At 40.5% G+C, this 13,638-nt stretch overlaps 1 protein-coding gene across 2 annotated transcripts; it reads left to right on the top strand.

Moving 5' to 3' along the window:
- Positions 1–1,134: 1,134 nt before the first annotated feature.
- LOC111216458 (single-minded homolog 1-like) lies at positions 1,135–12,534 on the top strand. 2 transcript variants are annotated; one of them, XM_022737993.1, is made up of 12 exons: positions 1,135–1,275; positions 2,201–2,661; positions 4,546–4,628; positions 4,740–4,829; positions 5,015–5,123; positions 5,605–5,690; positions 6,063–6,262; positions 6,442–6,548; positions 6,713–6,860; positions 9,421–9,577; positions 9,660–10,047; positions 10,520–12,534. In XM_022737993.1, the coding sequence occupies exons 2-12, from the start codon at positions 2,487–2,489 to the stop codon at positions 11,254–11,256; spliced, it is 2,280 nt and encodes a 759-aa protein (XP_022593714.1). In that variant the 5' UTR covers positions 1,135–1,275; positions 2,201–2,486; the 3' UTR covers positions 11,257–12,534. The 2 variants fall into 2 exon arrangements, with proteins under 2 accessions (XP_022593714.1, XP_022593715.1); XM_022737994.1 differs by having other exon boundaries at positions 9,663–10,047.
- Positions 12,535–13,638: the final 1,104 nt, after the last annotated feature.

Consider the following 13,638-nt stretch of genomic DNA (forward strand, 5'->3'; position numbering starts at 1 on the left):
GAATGTAAAAGTTTAAGCCTGAACACCTCTGGGCATGAAGCTCCGTTTCCAGTTTCTCCGTGTTTAAGCGCAACCAACAACAAACCCCTTAAATTTAGACGAGATTCTGAAGCTGAAAGGTTCTGAGTCCAGAGGAGGCGCAGTCCACCAGAAAACAAGTGAAAGATGTAGTGTCACCAAGGAATACAGGTGAACAGGTCCGTGTTTGGGTCAGCTGTGTGCAGTATGTACAAGATGTTAAGAGCTATGATGCTGAAAGGAGGATTTAAGGCCTATTTAACTAAGACTAGCAGCATGAGAAGAAAAACACTGAGACATTTTTTTATTTATTCCTCGGTTGTGTTTGTGGGTTTTTTGTTTTTTATGAGTAAAACCGTCAGTAAATCTGCACCTCTTCTGCTTATTTCACCAAATGATGTGTTGAATACTTGTTGAGCTGCGTTTTGACCAGTGGATGATGAAAAAAAACAACTTGTGTCATGATTCAAAATTTCTGGATTTATTTCATCTTTTCAGAGGGAATAAAAGCAATTCCACTGGAGAAGTCAACACTTATTTTCCATCTAAGTGTCCATAAGAAAACATATTAAATTAAAATAAACTGATGAAAATTGTTTGATGATTGTTTAATTTAACTGCGTAAATAAATGAATGTTTTTCTTTTTTCTGGAATAACAACTGCTTTAGTTTTAATCTGGATATCTTCTTTAAGTAATCAGCAGATGAAGGTCTTTAGAGCTTTGATTTAGTCTCTCACCTGCACATTTCCCTGCTACGCTATTTTATCCGGATTTTTATTTTTTTATTTATTTGAGCTTGATCCGTGATCTCCAGGGTAATGACAAAAAGACAACAAGATCACATCCAAGCTCACTCCGGGCACGGCCAAGTGTCGCTCATAGCCTACACCTTGCCGTACCAAATTGACGCCCACGGCAAGCGTCCAATCACCAAACGACTTTCAGCGATTCTATCCAATCAGAGCGGAGTGGGCACGCGGTGGGCGGGTCCCGTGCTGCTCCAGAGAGGGACGTTGAGATAGTTGAGGAGAGGAGGCTTGTTGGGCACGAATGCCACTCGTTGCGCGTCCTTATAATTTGGAGAGGTGTATGCAGCGCACGGCCCGTTCGCCTTTCCAGGTGGAAATCCAGGAGGAGCTGAGACCAAACTTAACTGGGACGACTGGTGAACCCGGTTCAGGACAGGTGAAATTCCCAGCAGGCTGCCTGGTAAAGGCCACAAGGATCGATTCTGATGTGGGAAAATACAGCGCGGGTAGGAATACTGCGAATGTATCTGTCTCAACAAGTCTGTCAACTCCTGCTGCATGTCAACAGTTAGATAGGTAGATTTTCGTATATAAAAAAAAAAAAAAAGTTTAGCGCGGTGATTTTATGTCACTGACGTTTTTTTTTTTTCCCCAACGCACGATTCAGGAATTGTGTTGGATCAAATGTCATTTCCTCCATACTGCAGCTCTGATCAGAAACATGATGCCTGCCTGAAAATCCTTCTTTCTTTTTTTTTTTTTTTAAATTCATTTGATTCCTGAAGGAGCAGAAACGCAGTGTGCAGATTTATTGTTTTTGTGGATTTAGACTAAACATTAAAGACGTGTAAAATGACTGTTAGCAGTGTGGCCTCCAGCAAAATCTATAGAGGGAAAATGTCTGAACAGTATAGGATGGGTTTGACTCATAAAATTAAAAAAGAAAATGAACATGAGCCACGCATGTATTTCTGATCTACAGCCTACGTCTGTATATCTTCACGACAGTAAATGATTGTGTGGGAATTGTCAGTGGTGTTGTTTCCTGTTGCACGTCGCCTGTGTTGTTGCTGCTGTAACTGTTGCTGTCTTGGTGGTGATGTTGTGAATAGTGTTGTTTTCATATTGCGGCCATTGTTGCAGCTTCTCGTCGTGATGCCGCTGCTAAAAGCCGAGCACACCCTGGCTCATATATATATTCATCAAATCAGACTTCTGCTTTCACTGATGACTGATGGGGAAAATCCATGTATATTCTATAGGCTATAGGCTCCAGAGTCAGCTGCCTCTGACATGCCGGTGTGTATCAGACACTTAGCTTACACATCCTGTCCGGTGTTGGTGTGAACGCAGGCCTCTGCACATCTAAATGCAACGGTGCTTTTTTCCTATACAGCAATAAAGCAGTTTTTGTGTGTGTGTGTCCTACAGGTCATGGATGAACACCAGCGGCTGCACCGAGGAGGTTAAACTTCAACCAGCTGAACGATCACTGACCAATCAGGAGTTACCAGGGATATTCACGCATTCTGGATTCAACTGTTTATTTTTATTTATTTTTTTAAAGAAGCTTTTTTTTTCCTTTTTTTTTTAATTGATAAAAAAATATATACAATGAAAAGGAGGCAAAGCGGAGAGGAATCAAACAAACAGCTGATTTGAATGAGCACCGCCGTGTCACACAAGAAGGGTATAGCTACAGTGAAAAGGCTCCGAGATGAAGGAGAAATCCAAAACGGCCGCAAGGACTAGACGGGAAAAGGAGAACAGTGAGTTTTACGAACTGGCCAAAATGTTGCCTCTACCGTCGGCCATCACCTCTCAGCTGGACAAAGCTTCGATCATAAGACTGACAACGAGTTACCTGAAGATGAGAATTGTTTTCCCTCAGGGTGAGCGATCAGCCCTCTCAAACAAAACACCTTCAACTTTTTTTTTCTCCTTTTTTTTTGTTGTTGAAAATTTTCCTTTCAGCTGTGGAGCCCACTTTAGAGAAATTACAGACTACCTTTTCATATTTATCTTTATTACTACGCCTATAATTAACGAAGTTGCAAAATATTGACGACCCACTTTGATCAACGTGTTTGCTGTGATCATAAGATCATAAAGTCGAGATTTTTAAACCACAGAAAATAAACAAAATTATAAGAAAAATTACAGCAGGTTATATGAAAGGCTAAAGTAGCCTATCATTTCCTTATAATATGCTAGGCTAATATCACAATATAAATATGTTTTAGTGGAGGCTCACACTCCGTAGATTAGTTTATATAAAATACCAATACTATGGTTAATAATAATTCAAGTCCCTTTAGCTCTGAACAATATTGTAGTGACGTTATGGGGAATTCAAAATAAAATGAAATGACATTTAGCAGCCTATATGTCACTACACCCGCGCTGAGGGCCCACAGGCTCACTTAAAGCCACACACAAATAGGCCTAAATAATATGATCGCGATTCCGGAGTCCTCACAAATGGATTATGATCGTTTTTAATTCAGTGTGTCCAAAGGAGGCGATCTGCCACCATCTTTTATACAGGTCTCTGCAGGCGTCTCTGACTGCGTGAGTGAGAACAAGATGTACCAATTATAAAAAAGGCACTGCAAGGCTTCTAATCACCTAAAGCCATGTAAGCAGGAGGCGCACACACACACACACACACACACGCACACACACACACAATCATACACAGCCTCTCTTGTAGAGGAAACAAATGCTAAAAATGATCTCCCATGAAATCAGATGATAAGCTCATGTTTTTGCTGCCATGTATACTTAATATAACAGACAGGCCATGACATGTAACATAAAACATTATCAAACAGACTAAATGAATATATATATATTTATACAGAGCGAGAGAGAAACATTTTTATCATTAATATTTGTAATATGTAGTATCATTCATCTTTTTATGTTAGTCCGCCATTGTCTCCATCCTCTCATCTGATGGCATGGTATTAGTCGACATGTCCGACAGCAGAGACCTGTTTTTATTTTCATCTACAGCAGGGGAGCGGAACACCTCATTTATAGACGATACTCAAGCTCCACAAGATTTCTGATGAAAATGAATGAATTTCAATGAGAAACACTGGCCACTCGTTGTGTTGCATTTACATTGGAAAAGAGCGACCAACAATCCAAAGATGGATATTTGATGTTGGGTTTTTTCTCATAGAAGACAACGACCATCACTTGCAATAGGCCAACAAAAATAAATAAATACAATTTTTAAAAAGCTAAACATAAATTATTATTATCAATAATAATGGTATTATGATTCATTGAAATTTCTATTAAAGTTACGTCATCTCTCCAGCCTATATTACACCAGTTATAAGAGGCACGTCGCCTGTAACTCATGTCTCCAGCTGGTCCAACATGTGAGAGACATGTGGGGACGCTGTAAATGCTTTAACACTATAATAGACTTTTTCTTTTCTTTTCTTTTTTTTTTTCTTTTTAAATCAGGCTCTCCTCTGGCTTGAGGTTGCGTGTGTCTGTGTCACACAGAGAGATAGAGACTTGCCTTTTTCAGAATGCTAATAATAAGAATACAATTAATAATAATAATAATAAATATAACAATAATAGATATAACAATAATAGTAATGTAAAATATAACAATAAAATATATAATAACAATAATAATGTAGATTTATGTAACAATACTGTATAACCAATAACTTAATACTGTATTATGTTTTTGCATTATTAATATAAATAAGAGCCAGCAGTCAGCAGCGTTGTCTCACTCTCTCCAGGTCTGGGTGAAGCTTGGGGTCACGCAAGTCGAACAAGATCTTTGGACAATATTGGACGAGAGCTGGGATCTCATTTGCTGCAGGTACATTAATAATTGTTTAAAAAACTATTATTGATCAGCTTCAGGGGGAAATGGTCGTCATGACGAATAATTTTCAGAGGTAGTAACAGTGGCCATGTGGTTTATTTACAGACGTTGGACGGATTCATCTTTGTTGTGGCTCCGGATGGGAAGATAATGTACATTTCAGAGACGGCGTCGGTCCATTTGGGACTGTCTCAGGTCCGTTTGTGCAATCACATTTATTTATTTCATATATATATATTTTTTCTTTCTGAGTGTCTGTTAGTCTGATAGCCTGTCCTTTAATACTAATTTAATACAACATCATGTTGATGGTTTCTAGGCAAAAAAAAAATAGCTTCAGGAAATCCTTACCTGGTAATTACCTGAGTTCATCTCAACAGGTAGAGTTGACTGGGAACAGTATTTATGAATATGTCCATCCTGCCGACCACGACGAGATGACAGCTGTCCTGACACCACATCAGCCCTATCACTCACACTTTGTCCAAGGTAAATTACATTTCCTTTCTGGAGCTCTCTCCATCGTACGTTTGCAATTTAATTACGACTCGTTGTGCCTAGAGCCAGCACGTGGCTAAAATAGATGTTAATGATGTTGCAATATATCAATGAAATATTTATGCATGTAATCTGCACCAGTGTGTGCGTCTTACATCGGCTAGAACTGCAAAACAGTTCCTGCAGAATGCATTTTGAATCAATTAAATCGCTTTATATTTTTACATGCATCTTTTTTATTTATTTATTTAACACTAATAATGCATTTATTTTGTAATCATTGCATATTATTATAAAACGCCTCCATGTTTGAAATAAACAAGTGCGCCATCGTGGTCTATGAGACTATGTATTTCAATATGCAGACAAATAGCGACAGCCTGCAGTTCTTTCCCCCACTCATGAGATTGGAGTTTATGATTGGACTCTTATTTAGCCTGTTATCGCTCAGTCACAAATATCTTCCCTGCAGAATATGAGGTGGAGCGTTCTTTCTTTCTGCGGATGAAATGTGTGCTGGCAAAAAGAAACGCAGGCCTCACCAGCGGCGGATACAAGGTAGACCAGGAAGTTTTGTCACCGACAAACCAGTGTTTAGTTAACGTTTTATTAATTAACAAAACAGTTAGATGCAATTCATTAATTCATTAATTTTAGTATAAAAATATCAGTCACTAGGCCTGTGTTTTATTTCTATCTAAGAAAAAAAAAAAGATTCCTGTGAGTCATTCTGTCATAAGGAATTCAGCACAGGAAGAATTGGAATATTGTTTAATGTTTATATAATATTTACAATAAATAAAATAACAATTCTATATTCCAGTTGATGGATATATAAATTATGCAGTTTGCTTCTACAGTGTTAATTTTGATTTACTACACCCTTTAGAAAAGGGGCATTTCATAATGTGTGTTATTGCTGTATGACAGGTGATCCACTGCAGTGGCTACCTGAAGATCCGTCAGTACAGTTTGGACATGTCACCTTTTGAGGGCTGCTACCAGAACGTGGGCTTGGTGGCTGTGGGACACTCTCTGCCACCCAGCGCCGTGACTGAGATCAAACTGCACAGTAACATGTTTATGTTCAGAGCCAGTCTGGACATGAAGCTCATCTTCCTGGACTCCAGGTAGACACAGATAAAAATATTTAAAAAAAATAATGCGTTTGTTAATGTAATGTTTGTTAAAAAAAGAAAAAAAGAAGCTCTGAAACACTGCTTTTTATCCCTGCAGGAATACAGGCAAATTTAAAACATCCTTGAATCGCAAAGTGTATTTTTAACATCGCTGCTTAATTCCCCTCCAGGGTAGCAGAGCTGACAGGTTACGAGCCCCAGGACCTGATAGAGAAAACTCTTTACCATCACGTCCACAGCTGTGACATCTTCCACCTCCGCTGTGCTCACCACCTCTGTGAGTTACAAGCCTTCTCTATTATGCTTTTTACAACAGACCCTAACTGCTCAGACAACCTGCTGCAGCCACCACGTGCTGACAATCACACTTACACACAAACATGCATGTCATTAAATACGGTAATCTCTGTTTTCTCTCCTGCTTCTTTTTATCTCCTTCAGTGCTGGTAAAAGGCCAAGTCACCACTAAGTATTATCGTTTCCTGGCCAAGCATGGTGGCTGGGTCTGGGTCCAGAGTTACGCCACAATTGTCCACAACAGCCGATCCTCGAGACCTCACTGCATCGTCAGCGTCAACTACGTCCTCACGTGAGTCTCAGTACAGATTTCCATCCCAAAAATCAGAGGAAAACTTTTCTAAAGAGAGCTACTCTTAAAAAACTAAAGTTATATGACGGATACTTCCTTGAGACAAATTCATACATATGAATCCGTTGTAATATTTTATGTAAATCATACATTTCAAATATTAAGTTATTACATTTATTGCATTTCATACTAAAATCCCTGAAATTACAGAATCATCATAACACACGGTTTACGAGGCAATACTGGTCTAAATGCAGCTGCATTTTTAATGGTGTTTGCTGAGGGAACAGCATTGAATATTTAACTAGATTAAGTAAAATCATATCATACACTCTTATGATCCATGCTCGAAGCTCACTCTATGATATGATGGGTCTTTGTCTCTCTGAGAAATCCCTCCCTTTATCCCTCTGCAGCCTCTCTGTACAAATCCACCAAAACACTGCGGCTACAGGGCTCAGGCAGTTGTGTGTCATGAGAGCACAAAGCACACTAAGGCCCTCTGAGACAGCAAGACAAACATCAAGGTTCAACCCCATCAAAAAACCCCTACTGTCACCATCGATCTGCAGTCTAAGGAAAGCTGAATCGATCAAACGGTGAACTAGGAATCAATAGCTATCTCATAGCTGTAGCACATGTTGGATTTTCCTTGTTAGGTCTGGTTGATCCAAATGTCGCTTTTCCTGTGTGTGTGTGTGTGTGTGTGTGTGTCTCCTTCGACGTGTGTGATGGTTTGTGTGTGTGAGTCTGTACGTGCATGCATGCATATGGCAGCACTCCAAGTATTGATTCTTTCAATGCAGTAAGGAGAAAACAAAGTAACTACATTAAAATGACAGTGAATTTCCAAACGTGTAATTAGGTTTAACACCGAAGTAAAAAATAGATGAATAAGAAAAAAACAACTACATTTAAAAAAAAAAAAGACAAGCCGCAATTCAATCACCTTGTCCCAGCAGCATTTTAACCCAACAATAATCCATTAATGAATCATGTTTGGAGGTTGGACTGGTGGCGCATTTCAGACATGAGGTGCTCTGACATTGACCCTGAGGTGGAATTCGGCTAACACAGCTGAGTTTGCACAAAGGCCCAACATTATTGGCTCAGACATAAGTCAGCTAGGGCACAGATAGGATGCAGAACCAGCCACCGCAACTATACCTGCAAGAGCAAATAACACTCACACTGTGTACTGGCTATCCAAACACAGCCTTTCCCCTAAGGTGTTGTACATAAAGAATGGGTCATATTTAGAGTCATATTAAAGAGGCTGGCTGTGCAGGGTCAGGGATGGGCCACAGGGTTTAAAATGCCAGGCAGCTGCTATTACATACTGTTGATGTGATAAGTTAAGAATAGGCTCATGTTTGCTGAACACTTGACACAGGAGCCTTTTCACTCCCTCGACAGTGTCACTTGGATTGAGTTCAGCCACAGGACAGTGGGTTAAAATGTCAAAAGATGGTGCACATGCTGCATGCACGTGCACAAATAAAAAGCATTCAAAGACTGATATTTTTTTGTAAGATGCTTGCAGAGGTGATTCAGTGCAGAGATAGTGTGCACATGCATGTGTCTGTGTGCACATTTACTCATGTTGCTTTCTGGCAATGGTTGTATGGCATGAAAGAATGATTAACTTTCCTCAGGTTGTCTGTTATTTTTCTCAGAAGTGGGGGGGAGCTTAATCTCTTTATCTTAAACGTTGTTTTCACTTCTCATAGTCCTCACATCATTCACATCATAAAAGTGGGTTTGTAAAATACGTCTGGCTATCTATATTCAATATTGGCCAAGACGTCTGCTGCAGACTAATTACTGATTATCTCGCACTACTACCACCAGGACTGTTGAAGAAAGAACGACGGCGCTCAGATTATATTGGGAAAAAAAAATGCTAAAAGGATTCAGACATTCTGAATTAACTGGGAAAACTGGAAGGTTAAAGGTGAACAAGTAAAAATATGGCCTCGCTTAACATCGTTCAAAGTGTCCTTGAGCAAGGCATGACCATCAATACTTACATGAAGCTGCTCAGTGACCTGCAGCAGACATAAAGCAATGTGAACCGAAACAGCAAAGCTAGCAGCTCTGTGAGGTTCTACTTAGCATAAACGCCAGCATGCTAACATGCTCACAACGACAATGCTATCATGCCAATCTTTAGCAGGTATAATGTGTACCACCATTTTATACGGGTGCTGTACCTTTAGCACACCTTACTCATCTTTAGCCAGTCAGCATGCTAACATTTGCTAATATGGCTTCACACAAAGTACAGGTTGTTGATGGGAATGTCATTAGTTTTGAAGGTATTTGGTCACTTTGAAATGTGAGAGGATCTTCAAAGTCAGTAGGGTTCATCATTTGGGGGACATGAGAATCTTTACAAAATTTAATGGCAATTCATCCAATTTTTGTTGAGATATTTTAGTCTGGACCAACATTGCTGGAAGGTTTTTTAGCCAGTGACGGCTAAAAAGTCACAACCTAGATAAATATAGGTTAAAATTTTTATTCTTATTTATAACATATATTTTGTTTGTGCCAAAAGGGACACAGAGTATAAGGGAATGCAGCTGTCCCTGGACCAAATGAGCCCCACCAAGCCAGCCTTCCCCTACACCGACAGTCACACTGAGGACAGGAAGAGCACTAAGTCACGTCTGACCCAGGCCAAGGCCAAGGCCAGAGTCTCACCCTACCCACAGGTAATAAACAGTATGGTTTGTAGAGCTAAATCAAGAAAAGAGACAAACTCTCTGAACCGTGATTTTTTTTGTTTCCATCCAGCAGTTTTCCGCTTTCAATCCAGAGCGTTCAGAGTCAGACCAAGACAGCCAATGGGGAGGAAGCCCTCTGACAGACTCAGCATCTCCTCAGCTGCTGGATCCCGGTGAGGCTGCAGAGGCATCTTGTGCCTACCGACTGTATCCAGACTCTGGCTCCCTGTGCTACAGCCTTGGTCTATCCGAAGAAGATCTCGCCCATGCCCAGGCACATCCTCACACCACCACCTGTGATCGCGTCCGGTGCCAGAGCGGCCGCTACTTCCTAGGAACCCCCCAGTCGGGAAGAGAGGTGTGGTGGGACGCCACGCGCTCCGTGCTCTCGCTGCCGAAATCCTCGGTGGAGAACAGCGAAGGCTACGAAATCACATCCTACCATGGAGCCATTCACGGTGAGGTGTTAGGGTTGAGACCACAACCATCTGTCTCTGAAAATAGCTCTGACCTAGCTTCTCCTGGTAGCTGTTTTCCAAATGTTATTATGGGACATGCTAAGTTGTTTACGCCGTCTCTTGCCAGTGTCCCGATTGCTACCATCTGTTCAAAAATTGCCTGAAACAGAAAGCCAAGTTATTTCACATTTCACATCCTCAAACAGTGAAGCAACCCCCACTGTGCTTCTGCCAAGACATTCCCTCTAACAGACCACGATTCTATATGCATTTAAAGCAGAATTACACATTACATGTACAAACTCATGGTTTTAGCAACTTAAATATAGATGAGAAGACAAGATACAGATCTTGTTCAGAGCTTTTTAACACACATTGTGAATCCCGGCAGAAGGGATTCAATTACTTATTAACACAGTGTAATTTATTTCTTTTCCTGTTTTGAAATGTGGCCTTTGCACTCTCCGTACAGGACGGGGCCACTGGGATGAAGACAGTGTAGTGAGTTCACCCGACGGAGGCGGGTCCACCAGTGATTCAGGAGAGCGTTATCACGGCGACCACTTCCGGGCAAGCCCTCGAGAGCCGAGCAAGATGGAGACCCTGATTCGTGCCACGCAGCAGATGATCAAAGAGGAAGAGAGCCGTCTGCAGCACAAGGCGCCGCTGGATGTCTCAGGGCTCACCAAGGCTCACAGCCCGTGCTTCAACTCGCTACCCCACCACTCACAGCTCACCATGCCCAGCGTGGTGTGTCGAGGCCCGGGGGCCCCCAGCATTGACCTCCCCTCCGAACGCCTCCATCACCGGGACGGCATCAAAGTGCTGGGCCCCCATGACAACGACGAAAACACAACCAGTCCTGCTTCTTTGTCTCGTCTCAGCAGCCCCAGCTCTGATGGGATCCCCAGGTCGGGCCTCTCTCTCACCAAAGACTACATGCAGACGGATCTGTCCCCCCACCCTTCACAGCCCCAGGGGAGCCCGCTGCTCTATCCAACCCAGGAGAGGCAGCAACTGGACAGGCAAGCAGCCTATGCTTTGACTGGGTACTCCCTGGAGCACCTCTACGACCCGGAGAACCTGCGGAGTTACTCGGGACTGGCCTGCGGAGGAGTCCAGTATGATGTGGCGTCTCATGTGAGGATGCAGGCTGAGCAGATGCAGGGACACAAGGCCACCTCAGTTATCATAACCAACGGGAGCTGACGATATCTGGTGCAGACAGATCCTGTTCTCTAAATGAGGATGTTACAGTATAAGGTGGTGCTGTATGCACATGCAACACTGGCCAGGTGCTTGATGGGAAAGGCGAGACAATGAAAAAAGAATGAAAGGTACCTGCACAGGGTTGATGTGCTCTCTCTGGCTCATCCAGCACAATTCTTGTCCGTCAGGCCTGTGTATCATAACACTCTCTTTCTCTATCATCACAGGACGATTTTCCAAGACACTAAAGGACTAACACTCAGTACACCACCCAGCACAGGGCGGAGGTTTTCTCCATTACATAGGAATACAGTGTTATTTTAATGTCAGTGAGCTGAATTCCCCTCCCTGCAAAGGCGACCCAAGTTTTGAGTCTGGTTAAACATCAAACCAGTGTTTCTGTTCCAAACGTCTTACGCATCATTGGCCATGTGAGTTAATCTGTCCTGGACACGATTTCCAAAGGCAGTAAGAAAATGTGTTGTTCCACTGCCCCTTCACCTGAAAACTCCATTGCACAGAGCATAATGTTTGACACATGAAGTGCAACATGGGAAAGGCGAGCAATTCGCTATTGTAAGATGTCAATGTTTCCTGGTATTTATTTGTCAGTGGGATATTTTCTGTATGTGTCATTTCTTTCTGTCCAAGTAGAAACTTTACTGGTGGCATTAAATTAGTTTTGGTGTTTGGATTGCACCAACATTAGATAAAAAAAAAAAAAAATCAAGTGGAAAAAACAGAAAGAAAAAAATATATCTGATATGTAAAAGTGTAAAATATGCAGGTCAACTTTAAACTCTTTTAATGTGTGTGTGACATGGCCTCACTTAGAGCGCAAAGAGAGATTACAAAACTCATTTGCAATCTTCCCATGGCCTCTAAATATAGGCATTGTATGTATCGACTTACAGTTGTGGCTGAAATGATATTGTTTACATATCAGAGTATAATTTTTCCTGTTTTTACCTCACCTAACCTTTACCCAACATATTAGCATATGTAGAGTATGCTTTAACACCCTTAAATTCTGCTCCACATGCAAAGAAAACTATTTGTTTTTTATCTTGTTTTGTCATGACAGCGTAAAGGGTTAAAATGATTGATACCAACTTATCTAAAATATGTTGAATGTTTTTAGTTTCTTATTTAATTTATGATGTAAATATCATCACTCAATGAACTTTTGGACAAGAAGTGACAAGATTATTTATTAGTTGGTTAAAAAGTCTCTTAAATCTGAATACAGTCGAAAATGAATAACTTTTGTCTGTGTTGATTTTTGTCCTACAGATGTTGCCATCAAAAATGTTTTGAATGACAGCACATACTGTTGCTACCCCCAGAAACTGCTCATTTAGACATACTATAGATATATGTCGGATGTGTGTTGTTCACCCATCATGAACATTTAGGGCAGGTTTGTACAATGCATTTTGAGATTTATAGATATAAATATAGTTTTACATTTATATACATATACACAGTCATTACGTGTCCAATCCAACACAGAAAAGACACAGCTATTTATTAAATATAAAAAAAAATCTAACATAATATAAAGGCTAGATGTAGGTTAAAAATAAATAAATATACAGTATAGACAACCTTTAAAGTTTAAGGCCATTTTTAAGTTTTTTTTTTTTTTTCTGAGTTTCATCTTAAATTATTTTGACAAAATAAAAGCATTGTTAAAAAATATTATTAAAAGACCAAAACTGACAATGTAAAGATGTCGATCTTTAAAACTAAGCCACAAATATATAGTTTCATTTTGGAAAAGGGCTAACTAATTTCTTCAAACTGCAGGGAACTGAAGTTTTAGCAAACATTACTCAAACAGGGGTAATAGTCCATTTGTTTGGGACTATTTTCAGCTGCGGATGAATACACATTTGGTGCGCTGAGAGCATTTATGGCACCAGGATGGTCTATTTTGGGATTAACTCCAACTACAGTGGCCATGGTCATTTTACTGAAGGAATATATGACCATCAATGCAACAAGTGTGACTCATTTATGTGTTTTTAACAGTTTATGAACAACAATGGAGCTCTATATAAATTATATCAGGCTTTAGATACACAAACAATACTTGTTAGGAACAATTCATTGTTGCTTTTGGTTATTTCATGGGACTTGTTGATATAAAAATATAGAATATCAAAAGCCTTATAGTAAAATTTTTAGATATACCTGGCAATAAGTGAATTAACAGAGGGCATTAGTACAAACCTCTAGTACAAGAAATTAGTGCAAATCATTACAACAGCAAACTGCTATGACTGCCGAGCTGTCACATTTTAAATGCACTTGCAGCAACACGTTCCCTCTGTTGGAGCAGTTGAACTCGCACATTTAGCTGCTCCGACCTCTGCTCGG

The sequence above is a fragment of the Seriola dumerili genome, unplaced genomic scaffold (assembly GCF_002260705.1).
Source record: "Seriola dumerili isolate Sdu_G_001 unplaced genomic scaffold, Sdu_1.0 BDQW01000025.1, whole genome shotgun sequence".
In the NCBI taxonomy this organism is placed as follows: domain Eukaryota; kingdom Metazoa; phylum Chordata; class Actinopteri; order Carangiformes; family Carangidae; genus Seriola; species Seriola dumerili.

Excerpts from the sequence above, each read along its gene's own strand:
- LOC111216458 (XM_022737993.1), top strand. The coding sequence starts at position 2,487 with ATGAAGGAGAAATCCAAAACGGCCGCAAGGACTAGACGGGAAAAGGAG. Across the intron at positions 4,629-4,739 it reads TGGGATCTCATTTGCTGCAG|ACGTTGGACGGATTCATCTT; the intron begins GTACATTAATAA and ends GTTTATTTACAG. Across the intron at positions 10,048-10,519 it reads CTACCATGGAGCCATTCACG|GACGGGGCCACTGGGATGAA; the intron begins GTGAGGTGTTAG and ends CTCTCCGTACAG.